Source organism: Coregonus lavaretus (assembly GCF_964263955.1).
Source record: "Coregonus lavaretus genome assembly, chromosome: 8".
Taxonomy (NCBI): domain Eukaryota; kingdom Metazoa; phylum Chordata; class Actinopteri; order Salmoniformes; family Salmonidae; genus Coregonus; species Coregonus lavaretus.
In genome coordinates, this window is record NC_139995.1 from 59,866,285 (window position 1) to 59,891,514 (window position 25,230).

The 25,230-nt window shown below is 45.4% G+C and overlaps 1 protein-coding gene across 1 annotated transcript in view; it reads right to left on the reverse strand.

Annotated features, from left to right (window-relative positions):
- Nucleotides 1-25,230, reverse strand: part of pxk (PX domain containing serine/threonine kinase) — a 57,135-nt gene that overhangs the window by 26,552 nt on the left and 5,353 nt on the right. The window contains exons 4-8 of the mRNA XM_084167398.1: nucleotides 25,022-25,208; nucleotides 23,883-23,960; nucleotides 21,432-21,505; nucleotides 21,062-21,136; nucleotides 2,336-2,440 (exon numbers count right to left, since the gene is read on the reverse strand). Coding sequence (XP_084023524.1) covers nucleotides 2,336-2,440; nucleotides 21,062-21,136; nucleotides 21,432-21,505; nucleotides 23,883-23,960; nucleotides 25,022-25,208 — 519 coding nt within the window. The remainder of the gene's footprint in view (nucleotides 1-2,335; nucleotides 2,441-21,061; nucleotides 21,137-21,431; nucleotides 21,506-23,882; nucleotides 23,961-25,021; nucleotides 25,209-25,230) is intronic.

The following is a 25,230-nucleotide window of genomic DNA, read 5'->3' on the forward strand; positions in this document are numbered from 1 at the left end:
TTACCCTCCTACCCCTATATCTGTAGTATTATTATAGTGTTTTAACCCTTTACCCTCCTACCCCTATATCTGTAGTATTATTATAGTGTTTTAACCCTTTACCCTCCTACCCCTATATCTGTAGTATTATTATAGTGTTTTAACCCTTTACCCTCCTACCCCTATATCTGTAGTATTATTATAGTGTTTTAACCCTTTACCCTCCTACCCCTATATCTGTAGTATTATTATAGTGTTTTAACCCTTTACCCTCCTACCCCTATATCTGTAGTATTATAGTGTTTTAACCCTTTACCCTCCTACCCCTATATCTGTAGTATTATTATAGTGTTTTAACCCTTTACCCTCCTACCCCTATATCTGTAGTATTATTATAGTGTTTTAACCCTTTACCCTCCTACCCCTATATCTGTAGTATTATTATAGTGTTTTAACCCTTTACCCTCCTACCCCTATATCTGTAGTATTATTATAGTGTTTTAACCCTTTACCCTCCTACCCCTATATCTGTAGTATTATTATAGTGTTTTAACCCTTTACCCTCCTACCCCTATATCTGTAGCATACAGTAGAAGACTTCGGTGGGTACGGATATCTAAACGCGTCTGGCAGGGAGACTACGGTGGTTACGGATATCTCCGTTCATCCAGGGTTTTTGGTTGGGGTATGTCCGGATTGTTATTGTGGGTACAACATCAGAATAGTCAACTTACACACAGCTCTGACACACACACACACACACACTTACCCCACCAGACATGCCACCAGGGATCTTTTCACAGCTCTGACACACACACACACACACACTTACCCCACCAGACATGCCACCAGGGGTCTTTTCACAGCCCTGACACACACACACACACACACTTACCCCACCAGACATGCCACCAGGGGTCTTTTCACAGCCCTGACACACACACACACACACACTTACCCCACCAGGGGTCTTTTCACAGCCCTGACACACACACACTTACCCCACCAGACATGCCACCAGGGGTCTTTTCACAGCTCTGACACACACACACTTACCCTACCAGACATGCCACCAGGGGTCTTTTCACAGCTCTGACACACACACACACCACCAGGGGTCTTTTCACAGTTCTGACAAACACACACTTACCCCACCAGACATGCCACCAGGGGTATTTTCATAGTCCGCAAATCCAGAATAAAGAAAGCGTACAGTATTATATAGAGCCATTATTGCATGTAACTCCCTTCCATCTCATATTGCTCAAATGAACAGCAAACCTGGTTTAAAAAAACAGATAAAGCAACACCTCACGGCACAACGCCTCTCCCCTATTTGACCTAGATAGTTTGTGTGTATGTATTGATACGTGCCTTTTTAAATTGATTTAGTTCTGTCCTTGAGCTGTTCTTGTCTATTAATGTTCTATATTATGTCATGTTTCATGTTTTGTGTGGACCCCAGGAAGAGTAGCTGCTGCTTTTGCAACAGCTAATGGGGATCTTAATAAAATACCAAATACCAAAAATCAACACATTTCCTAATGAAGCCTGTGACTGACAATGTACTGTATATTCTTCAATTCTTCAATGTTGATGGGTCCTGGTGGATGAATCTTCGAACATAGTAGAATTAATATTCTAAAAACAGTTCTGCAGCATTGAGTCCGCCTCCTCAATTGCATTGTGAAAGCCTAACACTAATATCTTATTAGCTATTCATGTTGGCAATAGTCATGTTGGCAATAGAACAAGCTTTCAAATGATGCCCACCTGACGCAGATTGAGATTTATAAAATGGACTGTTTTTGGGTTGCGTAAACAACAACAGTAACTGTGTGATGGCGGGGATGCAGGGTTGTGTTCCAAAGAAAACAACTACAAGTGTGTTTGCTCTAGTTTCTCAACAGCACAGCTAGGAGAGCTCAATAGAGCGTCTTATGTTACTGAATGTATCCAGAGTACTTTCAGATTTCGTTATCAACAAATGCGCCGAAAAGTACAGTAAACGTAAAAATCAACAGTGTAACGTCTTGTCAGGTGAACTGTTGTATCCTCACCTTTTGGTCTAATCATTTCCATCATAATCTCCAAAACTGTTCCCGTTCAATTGCTACCGTGGTTACGCATACGCTTTTCATATTTCTTCTGTAAGACACATATCCATATTAGGCCATATTCCCAGGAGTGTAAAGGGTTAAGATCAACCTGAGAGCAGCACCATGGTCATGTTCAGTAAGAACCAAACAGGGAGGTATTTAGTTGAATTTGTCCAATGAGAAATGTTTTTTTTTTTTTTTTTTTTTTGCTACGGTGTGTCCTAATGAACACAACCCAGCCTTGATGGTGCATTTACCTTACATATGTGATCCCTCAGAGTGCCTTTTTCGTTAAACATCCTGATGACCAGAGCAGACAACTCACTGGTGCTGGCAAACGTCACCGGGTAGATGTACGGATTCTGGAGAGGAAAAACGACATCAGTAACTCAGCCATTCTGTCCGTCTCAGTTCAGAGAGAGACTGTATACCAAATGGCACCCTATTCCCTATAGTGGAGTCCCAAATTATTGACCCCCTTGATAAAGATGAGAAAAAATTACTGTATAAAATAAATAATTATAATACTGAGCTATATTGTATGCTCCAAAAAAAAAAAAATATGGGGGAATGATATTATTTAATAATAACATTTCTCAGAGAAATAGATTTTGTGTAACAAGTAATATTTTTTTCTATCTAAAAAAATTAGACCCCTAAAGATTCTTAGAAATAAAGTAGTCAAAAGTGTAGTATTTGGTCCCATAGTCATAGCACGCAACGACTACATCAAACATGTTGGCTGCATTTGCACTTTGTTTTGGTTGTGTTTCAGATTAGTTTGTGTAATGGTAAATAATGTAGTCTGTCATTTTGTAATTTGTATTTTTGTAAATAAGAATAGAATTTGTTTCTAAAAATGTCTACATTAATGTAGATGCTACCATGGTTACGGATAATCCTGAATGAGTTGTGAATAATGATGAGTGAGAAAGTTTTAGAGGCTCAAAGATCATACTCAAGACATGCTAACCTCCTGTGTTATTGGTAATGGTGACATGCTAACCTCCTGTGTTATTGGTAATGGTGACATGCTAACCTCCTGTGTTATTGGTAATGGTGACATGCTAACCTCCTGTGTTATTGGTAATGGTGACATGCTAACCTCCTGTGTTATTGGTAATGGTGACATGCTAACCTCCTGTGTTATTGGTAATGGTGACATGCTAACCTCCTGTGTTATTGGTAATGGTGACATGCTAACCTCCTGTGTTATTGGTAATGGTGACATGCTAACCTCCTGTGTTATTGGTAATGGTGAAACTGCAAATGCATCCAGCACGTTTCTAGAATCACAAGCTTGATGTAGTCGTTGCGTGCTATGAATATGGGACCAAATACTACACTTTTGACTACTTTATTTCTAAGAATCTTTAAGGGGTGCCAATAATTTGACACCTATCTTTGACAACAAAATAATATTACTTGTTAAACAAAATCTCCTTCTCTGAGCATTTATATTAGTATAAAATAATACAATTCCCCCATTTTTTTGGCGCATACAATATAGCTCAGTACTTGAATTAATAATTTTATACAGTAATTTTCAAGGGTGCCATTTGGAACGAAGCCATGTTGAAGTATTAACCCGAGTCACAACTCTGTTAGCGTTTTAATTGGAAATTACTCGTGTTAACTTGGGAAGCGTGAATGGAGGGTAAGAGATGTTCAGCTGACTAAACTCATGCTTAGCATAGATAATGTCATCGTGTTTCTGTCGCGCTACAGACAGAGACAATGTCCCACACGGTACCCTATTCCCAACATAGCGCACTACTTTTGACTAGTGCCCATAGGGCTCTGATCAAACTTTGGTGCACTACACAGGGAACAGGGTGGCGTGAAGGACGCAGCCGTAGAGAGACGGGAGCACATTTTGAATCTGCACTCCGTTCAGCACAGGCAGTCACGCGATTTTCTCCACCCCATTTCTCTTACGTTTTAACCCAAAATGACACCCTATTCCCTACACAGTGCACTACTTTTGGCTAGGGCCCATAGGAAATAGGATGCTATTTGGGATGTAACCTTAGGCTACAATTTACTGCTCCGGGAACTACAGAGAGAGAGCTTGAGAAAGTGTAAAAAGGTGTATACAGGAGTATGAGGGGGAAATGACATGATTCTTACTTCTGGTCAGGTGGTTAGATCAAAATGTAATCTAGCCCACACCAGAACAACTACACACCCATATTCTAAAACACACACTTGGTATTAAAATGTGTCATGGGAATATTTAGGATCAATAAATTCATATTCAATTAGGAGTAAGTAACATTGCATAAGCACATTGATGTCGTCTCTGTCTGTAATACACACGAATTCCAGTGTTCCGTTCGACACTCATTTGTAGGGGTTGACGGTCAACACATTTGATAGTGAATGTTCCGGATTGTTCTTCTATATCTGTTGATAGTGGTTGACGTCAGAGCGGACACGTCATGTTATTGTATTGTGTGTTTACAGAAAATGTTTGATTAGGATATAAAGGGGCCTGCTCAGAGAAATTAGACTTTTCTCTCTGTGACTATAACTGTATGATCTTACGCCCTACTCGGAGGGGATATGTTTTACTGGGGGAGCTCAGGTAGCATTGGCAGGAAGGTTATTATCCCATCCCTAAAAAAACTAAAATGTTTTTTCGGCAAACGCCAAGGTCCTCTGATAATACTTCTCCCGTGTGAATCGTCCTCCCTGTGTTTTGAGGGATATTTCAGAGTTTAACAGGTGCTGTACCCAGTTTGGGTAAGAACATAGGAACAAATTGATGGTTAAAACAAAGTGCTATGCAGGCAGCCCACAGATGACTGATCTGTTTTTATCACATATCAACTTTCCTAGAGCCGTACTTCTCTTTTAAAAAGATGAAGTGGACGATATTGTGCAAATTAATTGATAAATTGCCAAATCCGTCAGGTATTTCAATGTCTGCGTAGGTTACAGTTCATGGTTGTTACTTTGACTTTCTGTGAACTGAAGGCCATTAGACCAATATTAGACTATCCCTAGACATTTGAAATATCTTCACGCCTAGAAGAGTGTCTCCAGGCATCCGTTATAACGGTCAGTTTTGAATTAGGAAAAACATTTATCACAGGGGCAGTTTGGTCAAACTAATCCCGTTCGAATCGTCCACTGGAAAAACACGGACATGCTGGGGTAATAATTACATAACCAACGTTCTATAGTAATACTAGACCCGTGCGAATAGGGCGATACTCCCCCTAAAGCAGCCCTTTGACTTGCTGAAGAGCTGCCGTGTTATTGTAGTCTGTACGGTACCAACAGACAGGCCCCACTGTTCCTTGTTTAGAGCTCCTCCAAGATTCAGTAACATTGTTGACAGAACAGTTGTTCCTGATAGTGGTTATCAGGGCCTTCTCTAGGAAGGCTTGGTACCTTGTTGACAGAACAGTTGTTCCTGATAGTGGATATCAGGGCCTTCTCTAGGAAGGCTTGGTAACTTGTTGACAGAACAGTTGTTCCTGATAGTGGATATCAGGGCCTTCTCTAGGAAGGCTTGGTACCTTGTTGACAGAACAGTTGTTCCTGATAGTGGTTATCAGGACCTTCTCTAGGAAGGCTTGGTACCTTGTTGACAGAACAGTTGTTCCTGATAGTGGATATCAGGGCCTTCTCTAGGAAGGCTTGGTACCTTGTTGACAGAACAGTTGTTCCTGATAGTGGTTATCAGGGCCTTCTCTAGGAAGGCTTGGTACCTTGTTGACAGAACAGTTGTTCCTGATAGTGGATATCAGGGCCTTCTCTAGGAAGGCTTGGTACCTTGTTGACAGAACAGTTGTTCCTGATAGTGGTTATCAGGGCCTTCTCTAGGAAGGCCTGGTACCTTGTTGACAGAACAGTTGTTCCTGATAGTGGTTATCAGGGCCTTCTCTAGGAAGGCCTGGTACCTTGTTGACAGAACAGTTGTTCCTGATAGTGGTTATCAGGGCCTTCTCTAGGAAGGCCTGGTACCTTGTTGACAGAACAGTTGTTCCTGATAGTGGATATCAGGGCCTTCTCTAGGAAGGCTTGGTAACTTGTTGACAGAACAGTTGTTCCTGATAGTGGATATCAGGGCCTTCTCTAGGAAGGCCTGGTACCTTGTTGACAGAACAGTTGTTCCTGATAGTGGATATCAGGGCCTTCTCTAGGAAGGCTTGGTACCTTGTTGACAGAACAGTTGTTCCTGATAGTGGTTATCAGGGCCTTCTCTAGGAAGGCTTGGTACCTTGTTGACAGAACAGTTGTTCCTGATAGTGGATATCAGGGCCTTCTCTAGGAAGGCTTGGTACCTTGTTGACAGAACAGTTGTTCCTGATAGTGGTTATCAGGGCCTTCTCTAGGAAGGCTTGGTACCTTGTTGACAGAACAGTTGTTCCTGATAGTGGATATCAGGGCCTTCTCTAGGAAGGCCTGGTACCTTGTTGACAGAACAGTTGTTCCTGATAGTGGATATCAGGGCCTTCTCTAGGAAGGCTTGGTACCTTGTTGACAGAACAGTTGTCCCTGATGGTGGTTATCAGGGACTTCTCTAGGAAGGCCTGGTACCTTGTTGACAGAACAGTTGTTCCTGATAGTGGTTATCAGGGCCTTCTCTAGGAAGGCCTGGTACCTTGTTGACAGAACAGTTGTTCCTGATAGTGGATATCAGGGCCTTCTCTAGGAAGGCTTGGTACCTTGTTGACAGAACAGTTGTTCCTGATAGTGGTTATCAGGGCCTTCTCTAGGAAGGCTTGGTACCTTGTTGACCGAACAGTTGTTCCTGGTAGTGGTTATCAGGGCCTTCTCTAGGAAGGCTTGGTACCTTGTTGACAGAACAGTTGTTCCTGATAGTGGTTATCAGGGCCTTCTCTAGGAAGGCCTGGTACCTTGTTGACAGAACAGTTGTTCCTGATAGTGGTTATCAGGGCCTTCTCTAGGAAGGCCTGGTACCTTGTTGACAGAACAGTTGTTCCTGATAGTGGATATCAGGGCCTTCTCTAGGAAGGCTTGGTACCTTGTTGACAGAACAGTTGTTCCTGATAGTGGTTATCAGGGCCTTCTCTAGGAAGGCCTGGTACCTTGTTGACAGAACAGTTGTTCCTGATAGTGGTTATCAGGGCCTTCTCTAGGAAGGCCTGGTACCTTGTTGACAGAACAGTTGTTCCTGATAGTGGTTATCAGGGCCTTCTCTAGGAAGGCCTGGTACCTTGTTGACAGAACAGTTGTTCCTGATAGTGGATATCAGGACCTTCTCTAGGAAGGCCTGGTACCTTGTTGACAGAACAGTTGTTCCTGATAGTGGATATCAGGGCCTTCTCTAGGAAGGCCTGGTACCTTGTTGACAGAACAGTTGTTCCTGATAGTGGATATCAGGGCCTTCTCTAGGAAGGCCTGGTACCTTGTTGACAGAACAGTTGTTCCTGATAGTGGATATCAGGGCCTTCTCTAGGAAGGCCTGGTACCTTGTTGACAGAACAGTTGTTCCTGATAGTGGATATCAGGGCCTTCTCTAGGAAGGCTTGGTAACTTGTTGACAGAACAGTTGTTCCTGATAGTGGATATCAGGGCCTTCTCTAGGAAGGCCTGGTACCTTGTTGACAGAACAGTTGTTCCTGATAGTGGATATCAGGGCCTTCTCTAGGAAGGCTTGGTACCTTGTTGACAGAACAGTTGTTCCTGATAGTGGTTATCAGGGCCTTCTCTAGGAAGGCTTGGTACCTTGTTGACAGAACAGTTGTTCCTGATAGTGGATATCAGGGCCTTCTCTAGGAAGGCTTGGTACCTTGTTGACAGAACAGTTGTTCCTGATAGTGGTTATCAGGGCCTTCTCTAGGAAGGCTTGGTACCTTGTTGACAGAACAGTTGTTCCTGATAGTGGTTATCAGGGCCTTCTCTAGGAAGGCTTGGTACCTTGTTGACCGAACAGTTGTTCCTGGTAGTGGTTATCAGGGCCTTCTCTAGGAAGGCTTGGTACCTTGTTGACAGAACAGTTGTTCCTGATAGTGGTTATCAGGGCCTTCTCTAGGAAGGCCTGGTACCTTGTTGACAGAACAGTTGTTCCTGATAGTGGTTATCAGGGCCTTCTCTAGGAAGGCCTGGTACCTTGTTGACAGAACAGTTGTTCCTGATAGTGGATATCAGGGCCTTCTCTAGGAAGGCTTGGTACCTTGTTGACAGAACAGTTGTTCCTGATAGTGGTTATCAGGGCCTTCTCTAGGAAGGCCTGGTACCTTGTTGACAGAACAGTTGTTCCTGATAGTGGTTATCAGGGCCTTCTCTAGGAAGGCCTGGTACCTTGTTGACAGAACAGTTGTTCCTGATAGTGGTTATCAGGGCCTTCTCTAGGAAGGCCTGGTACCTTGTTGACAGAACAGTTGTTCCTGATAGTGGATATCAGGACCTTCTCTAGGAAGGCCTGGTACCTTGTTGACAGAACAGTTGTTCCTGATAGTGGATATCAGGGCCTTCTCTAGGAAGGCCTGGTACCTTGTTGACAGAACAGTTGTTCCTGATAGTGGATATCAGGGCCTTCTCTAGGAAGGCCTGGTACCTTGTTGACAGAACAGTTGTTCCTGATAGTGGATATCAGGGCCTTCTCTAGGAAGGCCTGGTACCTTGTTGACAGAACAGTTGTTCCTGATAGTGGATATCAGGGCCTTCTCTAGGAAGGCTTGGTAACTTGTTGACAGAACAGTTGTTCCTGATAGTGGATATCAGGGCCTTCTCTAGGAAGGCCTGGTACCTTGTTGACAGAACAGTTGTTCCTGATAGTGGATATCAGGGCCTTCTCTAGGAAGGCTTGGTACCTTGTTGACAGAACAGTTGTTCCTGATAGTGGTTATCAGGGCCTTCTCTAGGAAGGCTTGGTACCTTGTTGACAGAACAGTTGTTCCTGATAGTGGATATCAGGGCCTTCTCTAGGAAGGCTTGGTACCTTGTTGACAGAACAGTTGTTCCTGATAGTGGTTATCAGGGCCTTCTCTAGGAAGGCTTGGTACCTTGTTGACAGAACAGTTGTTCCTGATAGTGGTTATCAGGGCCTTCTCTAGGAAGGCTTGGTACCTTGTTGACCGAACAGTTGTTCCTGGTAGTGGTTATCAGGGCCTTCTCTAGGAAGGCTTGGTACCTTGTTGACAGAACAGTTGTTCCTGATAGTGGTTATCAGGGCCTTCTCTAGGAAGGCCTGGTACCTTGTTGACAGAACAGTTGTTCCTGATAGTGGTTATCAGGGCCTTCTCTAGGAAGGCCTGGTACCTTGTTGACAGAACAGTTGTTCCTGATAGTGGATATCAGGGCCTTCTCTAGGAAGGCTTGGTACCTTGTTGACAGAACAGTTGTTCCTGATAGTGGTTATCAGGGCCTTCTCTAGGAAGGCCTGGTACCTTGTTGACAGAACAGTTGTTCCTGATAGTGGTTATCAGGGCCTTCTCTAGGAAGGCCTGGTACCTTGTTGACAGAACAGTTGTTCCTGATAGTGGTTATCAGGGCCTTCTCTAGGAAGGCCTGGTACCTTGTTGACAGAACAGTTGTTCCTGATAGTGGATATCAGGACCTTCTCTAGGAAGGCCTGGTACCTTGTTGACAGAACAGTTGTTCCTGATAGTGGATATCAGGGCCTTCTCTAGGAAGGCCTGGTACCTTGTTGACAGAACAGTTGTTCCTGATAGTGGATATCAGGGCCTTCTCTAGGAAGGCCTGGTACCTTGTTGACAGAACAGTTGTTCCTGATAGTGGATATCAGGGCCTTCTCTAGGAAGGCCTGGTACCTTGTTGACAGAACAGTTGTTCCTGATAGTGGATATCAGGGCCTTCTCTAGGAAGGCTTGGTAACTTGTTGACAGAACAGTTGTTCCTGATAGTGGATATCAGGGCCTTCTCTAGGAAGGCCTGGTACCTTGTTGACAGAACAGTTGTTCCTGATAGTGGATATCAGGGCCTTCTCTAGGAAGGCTTGGTACCTTGTTGACAGAACAGTTGTTCCTGATAGTGGTTATCAGGGCCTTCTCTAGGAAGGCTTGGTACCTTGTTGACAGAACAGTTGTTCCTGATAGTGGATATCAGGGCCTTCTCTAGGAAGGCTTGGTACCTTGTTGACAGAACAGTTGTTCCTGATAGTGGTTATCAGGGCCTTCTCTAGGAAGGCTTGGTACCTTGTTGACAGAACAGTTGTTCCTGATAGTGGATATCAGGGCCTTCTCTAGGAAGGCTTGGTACCTTGTTGACAGAACAGTTGTTCCTGATAGTGGTTATCAGGGCCTTCTCTAGGAAGGCCTGGTACCTTGTTGACAGAACAGTTGTTCCTGATAGTGGTTATCAGGGCCTTCTCTAGGAAGGCCTGGTACCTTGTTGACAGAACAGTTGTTCCTGATAGTGGTTATCAGGGCCTTCTCTAGGAAGGCCTGGTACCTTGTTGACAGAACAGTTGTTCCTGATAGTGGTTATCAGGGCCTTCTCTAGGAAGGTCTGGTACCTTGTTGACAGAACAGTTGTTCCTGATAGTGGATATCAGGACCTTCTCTAGGAAGGCCTGGTACCTTGTTGACAGAACAGTTGTTCCTGATAGTGGTTATCAGGGCCTTCTCTAGGAAGGCCTGGTACCTTGTTGATAGAACAGTTGTTCCTGATAGTGGTTATCAGGGCCTTCTCTAGGAAGGCCTGGTACCTTGTTGACAGAACAGTTGTTCCTGATGGTGGTTATCAGGGCCTTCTCTAGGAAGGCCTGGTACCTTGTTGACAGAACAGTTGTCCCTGATGGTGGTTATCAGGGACTTCTCTAGGAAGGCCTGGTACCTTGTTGACAGAACAGTTGTTCCTGATGGTGGTTATCAGGGCCTTCTCTAGGAAGGCCTGGTACCTTGTTGACAGAACAGTTGTTCCTGATAGTGGTTATCAGGGCCTTCTCTAGGAAGGCTTGGTACCTTGTTGACAGAACAGTTGTTCCTGATAGTGGTTATCAGGGCCTTCTCTAGGAAGGCTTGGTACCTTGTTGACAGAACAGTTGTCCCTGATGGTGGTTATCAGGGACTTCTCTAGGAAGGCCTGGTACCTTGTTGACAGAACAGTTGTTCCTGATAGTGGTTATCAGGGCCTTCTCTAGGAAGGCCTGGTACCTTGTTGACAGAACAGTTGTTCCTGATAGTGGTTATCAGGGCCTTCTCTAGGAAGGCTTGGTACCTTGTTGACAGAACAGTTGTTCCTGATAGTGGATATCAGGGCCTTCTCTAGGAAGGCCTGGTACCTTGTTGACAGAACAGTTGTTCCTGATAGTGGATATCAGGGCCTTCTCTAGGAAGGCCTGGTACCTTGTTGACAGAACAGTTGTTCCTGATAGTGGATATCAGGGCCTTCTCTAGGAAGGCCTGGTACCTTGTTGACAGAACAGTTGTTCCTGATAGTGGATATCAGGGCCTTCTCTAGGAAGGCTTGGTAACTTGTTGACAGAACAGTTGTTCCTGATAGTGGATATCAGGGCCTTCTCTAGGAAGGCCTGGTACCTTGTTGACAGAACAGTTGTTCCTGATAGTGGATATCAGGGCCTTCTCTAGGAAGGCTTGGTACCTTGTTGACAGAACAGTTGTTCCTGATAGTGGTTATCAGGGCCTTCTCTAGGAAGGCTTGGTACCTTGTTGACAGAACAGTTGTTCCTGATAGTGGATATCAGGGCCTTCTCTAGGAAGGCTTGGTACCTTGTTGACAGAACAGTTGTTCCTGATAGTGGATATCAGGGCCTTCTCTAGGAAGGCTTGGTACCTTGTTGACAGAACAGTTGTTCCTGATAGTGGATATCAGGGCCTTCTCTAGGAAGGCTTGGTACCTTGTTGACAGAACAGTTGTTCCTGATAGTGGTTATCAGGGCCTTCTCTAGGAAGGCCTGGTACCTTGTTGACAGAACAGTTGTTCCTGATAGTGGTTATCAGGGCCTTCTCTAGGAAGGCCTGGTACCTTGTTGACAGAACAGTTGTTCCTGATAGTGGTTATCAGGGCCTTCTCTAGGAAGGCCTGGTACCTTGTTGACAGAACAGTTGTTCCTGATAGTGGTTATCAGGGCCTTCTCTAGGAAGGTCTGGTACCTTGTTGACAGAACAGTTGTTCCTGATAGTGGATATCAGGACCTTCTCTAGGAAGGCCTGGTACCTTGTTGACAGAACAGTTGTTCCTGATAGTGGTTATCAGGGCCTTCTCTAGGAAGGCCTGGTACCTTGTTGATAGAACAGTTGTTCCTGATAGTGGTTATCAGGGCCTTCTCTAGGAAGGCCTGGTACCTTGTTGACAGAACAGTTGTTCCTGATGGTGGTTATCAGGGCCTTCTCTAGGAAGGCCTGGTACCTTGTTGACAGAACAGTTGTCCCTGATGGTGGTTATCAGGGACTTCTCTAGGAAGGCCTGGTACCTTGTTGACAGAACAGTTGTTCCTGATGGTGGTTATCAGGGCCTTCTCTAGGAAGGCCTGGTACCTTGTTGACAGAACAGTTGTTCCTGATAGTGGTTATCAGGGCCTTCTCTAGGAAGGCTTGGTACCTTGTTGACAGAACAGTTGTTCCTGATAGTGGTTATCAGGGCCTTCTCTAGGAAGGCTTGGTACCTTGTTGACAGAACAGTTGTCCCTGATGGTGGTTATCAGGGACTTCTCTAGGAAGGCCTGGTACCTTGTTGACAGAACAGTTGTTCCTGATAGTGGTTATCAGGGCCTTCTCTAGGAAGGCCTGGTACCTTGTTGACAGAACAGTTGTTCCTGATAGTGGATATCAGGGCCTTCTCTAGGAAGGCCTGGTACCTTGTTGACAGAACAGTTGTTCCTGATAGTGGATATCAGGGCCTTCTCTAGGAAGGCCTGGTACCTTGTTGACAGAACAGTTGTTCCTGATAGTGGATATCAGGGCCTTCTCTAGGAAGGCTTGGTAACTTGTTGACAGAACAGTTGTTCCTGATAGTGGATATCAGGGCCTTCTCTAGGAAGGCCTGGTACCTTGTTGACAGAACAGTTGTTCCTGATAGTGGATATCAGGGCCTTCTCTAGGAAGGCTTGGTACCTTGTTGACAGAACAGTTGTTCCTGATAGTGGTTATCAGGGCCTTCTCTAGGAAGGCTTGGTACCTTGTTGACAGAACAGTTGTTCCTGATAGTGGATATCAGGGCCTTCTCTAGGAAGGCTTGGTACCTTGTTGACAGAACAGTTGTTCCTGATAGTGGTTATCAGGGCCTTCTCTAGGAAGGCTTGGTACCTTGTTGACAGAACAGTTGTTCCTGATAGTGGATATCAGGGCCTTCTCTAGGAAGGCTTGGTACCTTGTTGACAGAACAGTTGTTCCTGATAGTGGTTATCAGGGCCTTCTCTAGGAAGGCCTGGTACCTTGTTGACAGAACAGTTGTTCCTGATAGTGGTTATCAGGGCCTTCTCTAGGAAGGCCTGGTACCTTGTTGACAGAACAGTTGTTCCTGATAGTGGTTATCAGGGCCTTCTCTAGGAAGGCCTGGTACCTTGTTGACAGAACAGTTGTTCCTGATAGTGGTTATCAGGGCCTTCTCTAGGAAGGCTTGGTACCTTGTTGACAGAACAGTTGTTCCTGATAGTGGTTATCAGGGCCTTCTCTAGGAAGGTCTGGTACCTTGTTGACAGAACAGTTGTTCCTGATAGTGGATATCAGGACCTTCTCTAGGAAGGCCTGGTACCTTGTTGACAGAACAGTTGTTCCTGATAGTGGTTATCAGGGCCTTCTCTAGGAAGGCCTGGTACCTTGTTGATAGAACAGTTGTTCCTGATAGTGGTTATCAGGGCCTTCTCTAGGAAGGCCTGGTACCTTGTTGACAGAACAGTTGTTCCTGATGGTGGTTATCAGGGCCTTCTCTAGGAAGGCCTGGTACCTTGTTGACAGAACAGTTGTCCCTGATGGTGGTTATCAGGGACTTCTCTAGGAAGGCCTGGTACCTTGTTGACAGAACAGTTGTTCCTGATGGTGGTTATCAGGGCCTTCTCTAGGAAGGCCTGGTACCTTGTTGACAGAACAGTTGTTCCTGATAGTGGTTATCAGGGCCTTCTCTAGGAAGGCTTGGTACCTTGTTGACAGAACAGTTGTTCCTGATAGTGGTTATCAGGGCCTTCTCTAGGAAGGCTTGGTACCTTGTTGACAGAACAGTTGTCCCTGATGGTGGTTATCAGGGACTTCTCTAGGAAGGCCTGGTACCTTGTTGACAGAACAGTTGTTCCTGATAGTGGTTATCAGGGCCTTCTCTAGGAAGGCCTGGTACCTTGTTGACAGAACAGTTGTTCCTGATAGTGGTTATCAGGGCCTTCTCTAGGAAGGCTTGGTACCTTGTTGACAGAACAGTTGTTCCTGATAGTGGTTATCAGGGCCTTCTCTAGGAAGGCTTGGTACCTTGTTGACCGAACAGTTGTTCCTGATAGTGGATATCAGGGCCTTCTCTAGGAAGGCTTGGTACCTTGTTGACAGAACAGTTGTTCCTGATAGTGGTTATCAGGGCCTTCTCTAGGAAGGCTTGGTACCTTGTTGACCGAACAGTTGTTCCTGGTAGTGGTTATCAGGGCCTTCTCTAGGAAGGCTTGGTACCTTGTTGACAGAACAGTTGTTCCTGATAGTGGTTATCAGGGCCTTCTCTAGGAAGGCCTGGTACCTTGTTGACAGAACAGTTGTTCCTGATAGTGGTTATCAGGGCCTTCTCTAGGAAGGCCTGGTACCTTGTTGACAGAACAGTTGTTCCTGATAGTGGATATCAGGGCCTTCTCTAGGAAGGCTTGGTACCTTGTTGACAGAACAGTTGTTCCTGATAGTGGTTATCAGGGCCTTCTCTAGGAAGGCCTGGTACCTTGTTGACAGAACAGTTGTTCCTGATAGTGGTTATCAGGGCCTTCTCTAGGAAGGCCTGGTACCTTGTTGACAGAACAGTTGTTCCTGATAGTGGTTATCAGGGCCTTCTCTAGGAAGGCCTGGTACCTTGTTGACAGAACAGTTGTTCCTGATAGTGGTTATCAGGACCTTCTCTAGGAAGGCCTGGTACCTTGTTGACAGAACAGTTGTTCCTGATAGTGGTTATCAGGGCCTTCTCTAGGAAGGCTTGGTACCTTGTTGACAGAACAGTTGTCCCTGATAGTGGTTATCAGGACCTTCTCTAGGAAGGCCTGGTACCTTGTTGACAGAACAGTTGTTCCTGATAGTGGATATCAGGGCCTTCTCTAGGAAGGCTTGGTACCTTGTTGACAGAACAGTTGTTCCTGATAGTGGATATCAGGACCTTCTCTAGGAAGGCCTGGTACCTTGTTGACAGAACAGTTGTTCCTGATAGTGGATATCAGGACCTTCTCTAGGAAGGCCTGGTACCTTGTTGACAGAACAGTTGTTCCTGATAGTGGTTATCAGGGCCTTCTCTAGGAAGGCTTGGTACCTTGTTGACAGAACAGTTGTCCCTGATAGTGGTTATCAGGGCCTTCTCTAGGAAGGTCTGGTACCTTGTTGACAGAACAGTTGTTCCTGATAGTGGTTATCAGGGCCTTCTCTAGGAAGGCTTGGTACCTTGTTGACAGAACAGTTGTTCCTGATAGTGGTTATCAGGGCCTTCTCTAGGAAGGTCTGGTACCTTGTTGACAGAACAGTTGTTCCTGATAGTGGTTATCAGGGCCTTCTCTAGGAAGGCCTGGTACCTTGTTGACAGAACAGTTGTTCCTGATAGTGGATATCAGGGCCTTCTCTAGGAAGGCCTGGTACCTTGTTGACAGAACAGTTGTTCCTGATAGTGGTTATCAGGGCCTTCTCTAGGAAGGCTTGGTACCTTGTTGACAGAACAGTTGTCCCTGATAGTGGTTATCAGGGCCTTCTCTAGGAAGGTCTGGTACCTTGTTGACAGAACAGTTGTTCCTGATAGTGGTTATCAGGGCCTTCTCTAGGAAGGCTTGGTACCTTGTTGACAGAACAGTTGTTCCTGATAGTGGTTATCAGGGCCTTCTCTAGGAAGGTCTGGTACCTTGTTGACAGAACAGTTGTTCCTGATAGTGGTTATCAGGGCCTTCTCTAGGAAGGCCTGGTACCTTGTTGACAGAACAGTTGTTCCTGATAGTGGTTATCAGGGCCTTCTCTAGGAAGGCTTGGTACCTTGTTGACAGAACAGTTGTCCCTGATAGTGGTTAGCAGGGCCTTCTCTAGGAAGGTCTGGTACCTTGTTGACAGAACAGTTGTTCCTGATAGTGGTTATCAGGGCCTTCTCTAGGAAGGCTTGGTACCTTGTTGACAGAACAGTTGTTCCTGATAGTGGTTATCAGGGCCTTCTCTAGGAAGGTCTGGTACCTTGTTGACAGAACAGTTGTTCCTGATAGTGGTTATCAGGGCCTTCTCTAGGAAGGCCTGGTACCTTGTTGACAGAACAGTTGTTCCTGATAGTGGATATCAGGGCCTTCTCTAGGAAGGCCTGGTACCTTGTTGACAGAACAGTTGTTCCTGATAGTGGTTATCAGGGCCTTCTCTAGGAAGGTCTGGTACCTTGTTGACAGAACAGTTGTTCCTGATAGTGGTTATCAGGGCCTTCTCTAGGAAGGCCTGGTACCTTGTTGACAGAACAGTTGTTCCTGATAGTGGATATCAGGACCTTCTCTAGGAAGGCCTGGTACCTTGTTGACAGAACAGTTGTTCCTGATAGTGGTTATCAGGGCCTTCTCTAGGAAGGCCTGGTACCTTGTTGACAGAACAGTTGTTCCTGATAGTGGTTATCAGGACCTTCTCTAGGAAGGCCTGGTACCTTGTTGACAGAACAGTTGTTCCTGATAGTGGATATCAGGACCTTCTCTAGGAAGGCCTGGTACCTTGTTGACAGAACAGTTGTTCCTGATAGTGGTTATCAGGGCCTTCTCTAGGAAGGCTTGGTACCTTGTTGACAGAACAGTTGTCCCTGATAGTGGTTATCAGGGCCTTCTCTAGGAAGGTCTGGTACCTTGTTGACAGAACAGTTGTTCCTGATAGTGGTTATCAGGGCCTTCTCTAGGAAGGCTTGCTACCTTGTTGACAGAACAGTCGTTCCTGATAGTGGTTATCAGGGCCTTCTCTAGGAAGGTCTGGTACCTTGTTGACAGAACAGTTGTTCCTGATAGTGGTTATCAGGGCCTTCTCTAGGAAGGCCTGGTACCTTGTTGACAGAACAGTTGTTCCTGATAGTGGATATCAGGGCCTTCTCTAGGAAGGCCTGGTACCTTGTTGACAGAACAGTTGTTCCTGATAGTGGTTATCAGGGCCTTCTCTAGGAAGGCTTGGTACCTTGTTGACAGAACAGTTGTCCCTGATAGTGGTTATCAGGGCCTTCTCTAGGAAGGTCTGGTACCTTGTTGACAGAACAGTTGTTCCTGATAGTGGTTATCAGGGCCTTCTCTAGGAAGGCTTGGTACCTTGTTGACAGAACAGTTGTTCCTGATAGTGGTTATCAGGGCCTTCTCTAGGAAGGTCTGGTACCTTGTTGACAGAACAGTTGTTCCTGATAGTGGTTATCAGGGCCTTCTCTAGGAAGGCCTGGTACCTTGTTGACAGAACAGTTGTTCCTGATAGTGGTTATCAGGGCCTTCTCTAGGAAGGCTTGGTACCTTGTTGACAGAACAGTTGTCCCTGATAGTGGTTAGCAGGGCCTTCTCTAGGAAGGTCTGGTACCTTGTTGACAGAACAGTTGTTCCTGATAGTGGTTATCAGGGCCTTCTCTAGGAAGGCTTGGTACCTTGTTGACAGAACAGTTGTTCCTGATAGTGGTTATCAGGGCCTTCTCTAGGAAGGTCTGGTACCTTGTTGACAGAACAGTTGTTCCTGATAGTGGTTATCAGGGCCTTCTCTAGGAAGGCCTGGTACCTTGTTGACAGAACAGTTGTTCCTGATAGTGGATATCAGGGCCTTCTCTAGGAAGGCCTGGTACCTTGTTGACAGAACAGTTGTTCCTGATAGTGGTTATCAGGGCCTTCTCTAGGAAGGTCTGGTACCTTGTTGACAGAACAGTTGTTCCTGATAGTGGTTATCAGGGCCTTCTCTAGGAAGGCCTGGTACCTTGTTGACAGAACAGTTGTTCCTGATAGTGGATATCAGGACCTTCTCTAGGAAGGCCTGGTACCTTGTTGACAGAACAGTTGTTCCTGATAGTGGTTATCAGGGCCTTCTCTAGGAAGGCCTGGTACCTTGTTGACAGAACAGTTGTTCCTGATAGTGGTTATCAGGACCTTCTCTAGGAAGGCCTGGTACCTTGTTGACAGAACAGTTGTTCCTGATAGTGGTTATCAGGGCCTTCTCTAGGAAGGCCTGGTACCTTGTTGACAGAACAGTTGTTCCTGATAGTGGTTATCAGGGCCTTCTCTAGGAAGGCTTGGTACCTTGTTGACAGAACAGTTGTCCCTGATAGTGGTTATCAGGGCCTTCTCTAGGAAGGTCTGGTACCTTGTTGACAGAACAGTTGTTCCTGATAGTGGTTATCAGGGCCTTCTCTAGGAAGGCTTGCTACCTTGTTGACAGAACAGTCGTTCCTGATAGTGGTTATCAGGGCCTTCTCTAGGAAGGTCTGGTACCTTGTTGACAGAACAGTTGTTCCTGATAGTGGTTATCAGGGCCTTCTCTAGGAAGGCCTGGTACCTTGTTGACAGAACAGTTGTTCCTGATAGTGGATATCAGGGCCTTCTCTAGGAAGGCCTGGTACCTTGTTGACAGAACAGTTGTTCCTGATAGTGGTTATCAGGGCCTTCTCTAGGAAGGCTTGGTACCTTGTTGACAGAAGTTGTTCCTGATAGTGGATATCAGGGCCTTCTCTAGGAAGGCCTGGTACCTTGTTGACAGAACAGTTGTTCCTGATAGTGGTTATCAGGGCCTTCTCTAGGAAGGCTTGGTACCTTGTTGACAGAACAGTTGTTCCTGATAGTGGATATCAGGGCCTTCTCTAGGAAGGCTTGGTACCTTGTTGACAGAACAGTTGTTCCTGATAGTGGATATCAGGGCCTTCTCTAGGAAGGCCTGGTACCTTGTTGACAGAACAGTTGTTCCTGATAGTGGTTATCAGGGCCTTCTCTAGGAAGGCCTGGTACCTTGTTGACAGAACAGTTGTTCCTGATAGTGGATATCAGGGCCTTCTCTAGGAAGGCTTGGTACCTTGTTGACAGAACAGTTGTTCCTGATAGTGGTTATCAGGGCCTTCTCTAGGAAGGCCTGGTACCTTGTTGACAGAACAGTTGTTCCTGATAGTGGTTATCAGGGCCTTCTCTAGGAAGGCTTGGTACCTTGTTGACAGAACAGTTGTTCCTGATAGTGGATATCAGGACCTTCTCTAGGAAGGCCTGGTAGACGACTTCTATGCCGATGCTGGATACTGTCTCCTTGTTGCAACTTGAATTAAACCAGATCGATTTTTGATTGACTTTATCAACGATTGTTCTCCTTTTTGTTTCACCTGGAAATGCCCTTTACAATATGAATCTGATCATCATCATCATCTGATCACCATCTGATCATAGTCTGGTTGATTTTGTGATACCAGCCCAGTATTGTCCACAACAACAGATACAGGCCTATACAGTAAATTTAACTATTTGTTTAGTAAATAGAGATAGACAAATCAAAGTATATTTGTCACAGCGGGCGTAAACGGTACAGTGAAATGCTGACTAGCCGCTATTCCTCAGTGCAGAATACATGTAAAGCAGCAAAGATAATCAATAGACAACACATAGATGAGGTACTAAGGCAACTCTCTGGGTCCTGGTCTAAAGTAGTGCACTATAAAGGGAATAGGGTGCTATTTGGGATACAGCCTGTGTCTGGAACGCAGATGCAGTATTGTGGTTAGCAGACTATGATGGTTACATTCCTGTGGGGCAGCAGATTAAATCTGGGCAACAGGATTGTCTCTAAATAAGGAATGCATCAGACCAGCTCATTCCGGCAGTCAGGGGGCAGGTAGTTGATTCCGGCAGTCAGGGGGCAGGTAGTTGATTCCGGCAGTCAGGGGGCAGGTAGTTGATTCCGGCAGTCAGGGGGCAGGTAGTTGATTCCGGCAGTCAGGGGGCAGGTAATTGATTCCGGCAGTCAGGGGGCAGGTAATTGATTCCGGCAGTCAGGGGGCAGGTAGTTGATTCCGGCAGTCAGGGGGCAGGTAGTTGATTCCGGCAGTCAGGGGGCAGGTAGTTGATTCCGGCAGTCAGGGGGCAGGTAATTGATTCTGGCAGTCAGGGGGCAGGTAGTTGATTCCGGCAGTCAGGGGGCAGGTCATTGATTCCGGCAGTCAGGGGGCAGGTAGTTGATTCCGGCAGTCAGGGGGCAGGTAATTGATTCCGGCAGTCAGGGGGCAGGTAGTTGATTCCGGCAGTCAGGGAGCAGGTAGTTGATTCCGGCAGTCAGGGGGCAGGTAATTGATTCCGGCAGTCAGGGGGCAGGTAGTTGATTCCGGCAGTCAGGGGGCAGGTCATTGATTCCGGCAGTCAGGGGGCAGGTAATTGATTCCGGCAGTCAGGGGGCAGGTAGTTGATTCCGGCAGTCAGGGGGCAGGTAGTTGATTCCGGCAGTCAGGGGGCAGGTAATTGATTCCGGCAGTCAGGGGGCAGGTAGTTGATTCCGGCAGTCAGGGGGCAGGTAATTGATTCCGGCAGTCAGGGGGCAGGTAATTGATTCCGGCAGTCAGGGGGAAGGTAATTGATTCCGGCAGTCAGGGGTAAGGTAGTTGATTCCGGCAGTCAGGGGGCAGGTAATTGATTCCGGCAGTCAGGGGGCAGGTAATTGATTCCGGCAGTCAGGGGGCAGGTAATTGATTCCGGCAGTCAGGGGGCAGGTAATTGATTCCGGCAGTCAGGGGGCAGGTAATTGATTCCGGCAGTCAGGGGGCAGGTAATTGATTCCGGCAGTCAGGGGGCAGGTAGTGTGCTGTGAGGCCTCTTTTCAGAGAATATTCACACAGACAGCATTGGTAGGAGCTAGATGTTACATACATACCGACAGTGGGCAGAAGAAATCTGCTACTAGAAATCTATTTTCAAAGATTATACGTACAGACTGGCTGGGTAGGAGCTTCATGGTCGACTGAAGATCTTTGTCTGACAGGAATTTATCTGGACCCAAATCAACCTGTGCAGCAACAAAACCACATAAACTTAACACATACTTTACCAGCCAAATACCTTCAGGTGATAACAACACAATATAATTAGTTTAGAACTATAAAATGCAGATACCAAAACAACAAGACTGTCGCCAGCAAGTCAAAACCAGTCGGCGCCTGGCCCAAGACAAGCTGCACCTACAGTATAAAACAATTTTTGATTCGACCTCTCTGTACTTGTAAAGTAGATACAAGATAACAATTAAGTTCTAAAATCATTTATTAAAAAGTACCAATAGCAATAGTAAACAGTAGACTCACCCAACTCAACACTTGTCGTTCCTTGGGTTGATCTTTGTTTTTGATTAAGAAATATTTCTTCCGTATCCTCCAGCCTGAAAGGTTATAAAACAAGTCCATTTTAATATCACAGTTTCCTGATTAACAGTCCACTTAACATGTCAGGTTTTATCTGAGTCACAATGGTAAGTTCATGGTCAAATAGAGATGGTGCATTTAACCAATCAATTTAGCCCACCTAATTATGAAATCAATTCACTTTATTTACAAAAGCACTTCAAGGCTATCTGAGCTTTAAAAGCACTCACTAACTGTGGGGGGGGGGGGGGGGCAGTATGAAAAATGTATGCACTCACTAACTGTAAGTCGCTCTGGATAAGAGCGTCTGCTAAATGACTAAAATGTAAAATGTCATAACATCAGCTGTCTCAGCCACTGCCTGTCACCAAGGGAGTACCCCAAGGCTCCATCCTAGGCCCCACGCTCTTCTCAATTTACATCAACAACATAGCTCAGGCAGTAGGAAGCTCTCTCATCCATTTATATGCAGATGATACAGTCTTATACTCAACTGGCCCCGCCCCGGATTTTGTGTTAAACGCTCTACAACAAAGCTTGTTTAGTGTCCAACAAGCTTTCTCTGCCCTAAACCTTGTTCTGAACACCTCTAAAACAAAGGTAATGTGGTTTGGTAAGAAGAATGCCCCTCTCCCCACCGGTGTGATTACTACCTCTGAGGGGTTAGAACTTTAGGTAGTCACCTCATACAAGTACTTGGGAGTACGGCTAGACGGTACACTGTCCTTCTCTCAGCACATATCAAAGCTGCAGGCTAAGGTTACATCTAGACTTGGTTTCCTCTATCGTAATCGCTCCTCTTCCATCCCAGCTGCCAAACTAACCCTGATTCAGATGACCATCCTACCCATGCTAGATTACGGAGACGTAATTTATAGATCGGCAGGTAAGGGTGCTCTCGAGTGGCTAGATGTTCTTTACCATTCGGCCATCAGATTTGCCACCAATGCTCCTTATAGGACACATCACTGCACTCTATACTCCTCTGTAAACTGGCCATCTCTGTATACCCGTCGCAAGACCCACTGGTTGATGCTTATTTATAAAACCCTGTTAGGCCTCACTCCCCCCTATCTGAGATACCTACTGCAGCCCTCATCCTCCACATACAACACCCGTTCTGCCAGTCACATTCTGTTAAATGTCCCCAAATCTCCTATTTTCAGTTCTCTGCAGCTAGACTGGAACGAGCTGCAAAAAACACTCACACTGGACAGTTTTATCTCCATCTCTTCATTCAAAGACTCAATCATGGACACTCTTACTGCCAGTTGTGGCTGCTTCGCCTGATGTATTGTTGTCTCTACCTTCTTGCCCTTTGTGCTGTTGTCTGTGCCCAGGAATGTTTGTACCATGTTGTGCTGCTACCATGTTGTGCTGCTGCCATGTTGTGTTGCTACCGTGTTGTTGTCATGTTGTGTTGCTACCATGCTGTGTTGTCATGTGTTGCTGCCATGCTGTGTGGTTGTCTTAGGTCTCTCTTTATGTAGTGTTGTGGTGTCTCTCTTTATGTAGTGTTGTCTCTCTTTATGTAGTGTTGTGGCGTCTATCTTTATGTAGTGTTGTGGCGTCTCTCTTTATGTAGTGTTGTGGTGTCTCTCTTTATGTAGTGTTGTGGTGTCTCTCTTTATGTAGTGTTGTGGTGTCTCTCTTTATGTAGTGTTGTGGTGTCTCTCTTTATGTAGTGTTGTGGTGTCTCTCTTTATGTAGTGTTGTGGTGTCTCTCTTTATGTAGTGTTGTGGTGTCTCTCTTTATGTAGTGTTGTGGTGTCTCTCTTTATGTAGTGTTGTGGTGTCTCTTTATGTAGTGTTGTGGTGTCTCTCTTTATGTAGTGTTGTGGTGTCTCTCTTTATGTAGTGTTGTGGTGTCTCTCTTTATGTAGTGTTGTGGTGTCTCTCTTTATGTAGTGTTGTGGTGTCTCTTTATGTAGTGTTGTGGTGTCTCTTTATGTAGTGTTGTGGTGTCTCTTTATGTAGTGTTGTGGTGTCTCTCTTTATGTAGTGTTGTGGCGTCTCTCTTTATGTAGTGTTGTGGTGTCTCTCTTTATGTAGTGTTGTGGTGTCTCTCTTTATGTAGTGTTGTGGTGTCTCTTTATGTAGTGTTGTGGTGTCTCTCTTTATGTAGTGTTGTGGTGTCTCTCTTTATGTAGTGTTGTGGTGTCTCTTTATGTAGTGTTGTGGTGTCTCTCTTTATGTAGTGTTGTGGTGTCTCTCTTTATGTAGTGTCTCTCTTTATGTAGTGTTGTGGTGTCTCTTGTCGTGATGTGTGTTTTGTCCTATATTTGTCCTATAGGCCTTTTACATTTTGGTAGGCCGTCATTGTAAATAAGAATTTGTTCTTAACTGACTTGCCTAGTTAAATAAAGGTTAAATAAAATAAATAAATAAACTTACCGATGTCTTTCAAAGGCTCCACCACCTCCCACTTGGGATCTGACCTGAAGAACATGGACACCTGCTGTAAGGCGATTTCTGTAGAGAAGAAGAGATGGGGCTCAGTTTAACAACCATACAGAAAAACAACTATTAGCCAATTTATCAACAACAAAAAATACTAACAAAAAAATATATATATATGGGATAATAGTAGTTTGAAATATGAATATATTTGACTCTTTTAGAGGCGCTCTCACACCAGGGTTTCCGTTAGCTGGTAATAGCCGTCTTTTGGCCGATAACAAAATAGAAAAGCCAATAAATAAAAATAGTGAAATCCCATTGTGAAATAATGTTTTTAGCCTCTTGACTGATGGAGTACCAGTCGACCGGTCAGGCTTATTGGTCTATAGGTTAATTTGCATAATTTAATGGAATTAAATTGGTGCGTGTCTACAGTATATTCGTTATGTATCTTATTTATCACACGCATACAGATAGGGAGCCTTGGAGCGGAAAATCTGTCAGACAGCGAGAGAGCAGCTACTGCATCTTTAACAGCAAACGTAGGCAACCGAAGGCAGGCCAAAATCAGACCATATCCGTGGAGCCAATTATTTCATATCAAAGGCCAAAATCAGACCATATCCGTGGAGCCAATTATTTCATATCAAAGGCCAAAATCAGACCATATCCGTGGAGCCAATTATTTTATATCAACTTTCTTTCGTTGTCCAGTAGCCAAAGGCACAATCCTAGTCGACCTTTCTACGATGGGGGAGAGCAGACTGACAGACTAGTGATTTTTGCTGTTCGTTACTCGTCTTGTTGGCTGAGGAAAAGTAAATGTGACCAGTTATTCTAACATCTTCAAAGTGCGCGTCAGAATTCGGTAAGAAGGACGCGCACATCGTTGCATCTTCGACTAGCATGTTCTGTTAATACGAACGACAATAATCTAAATGTGATTTCTGTCATTCTGAGCACCGTGGGTGGACACCCTAATCAGGTTACGCACCCAATGCAAATGGGTCTGGTACATTTCTCAAATGTCCGGTAAATTTAAAAAATGCTGCCGGTCAAACATCCGGCGCCATATTTTCCTAACAGAAACCCTGCGTCACACCCCACAACCTCAACCCTAAGAGGTCACACACCTGTGTAGTTGGCAGAGTAGTTGTTGGTGTCGAGGAACTTCTTGACCAGTTGGCAGGTGGCTAGGATGTGATGCTGGGTAATAAAGTCTAGGTAGACCTGTAGTCCTCTCTGTCTCTCTGCTATGAACTCCCTGTCCATGTTACCTAGCAACTTCTTAGGTGGTAGAGGTAAGCTGACGCCAGAGACCTGGGGGGGGGGGGGGGGGGGG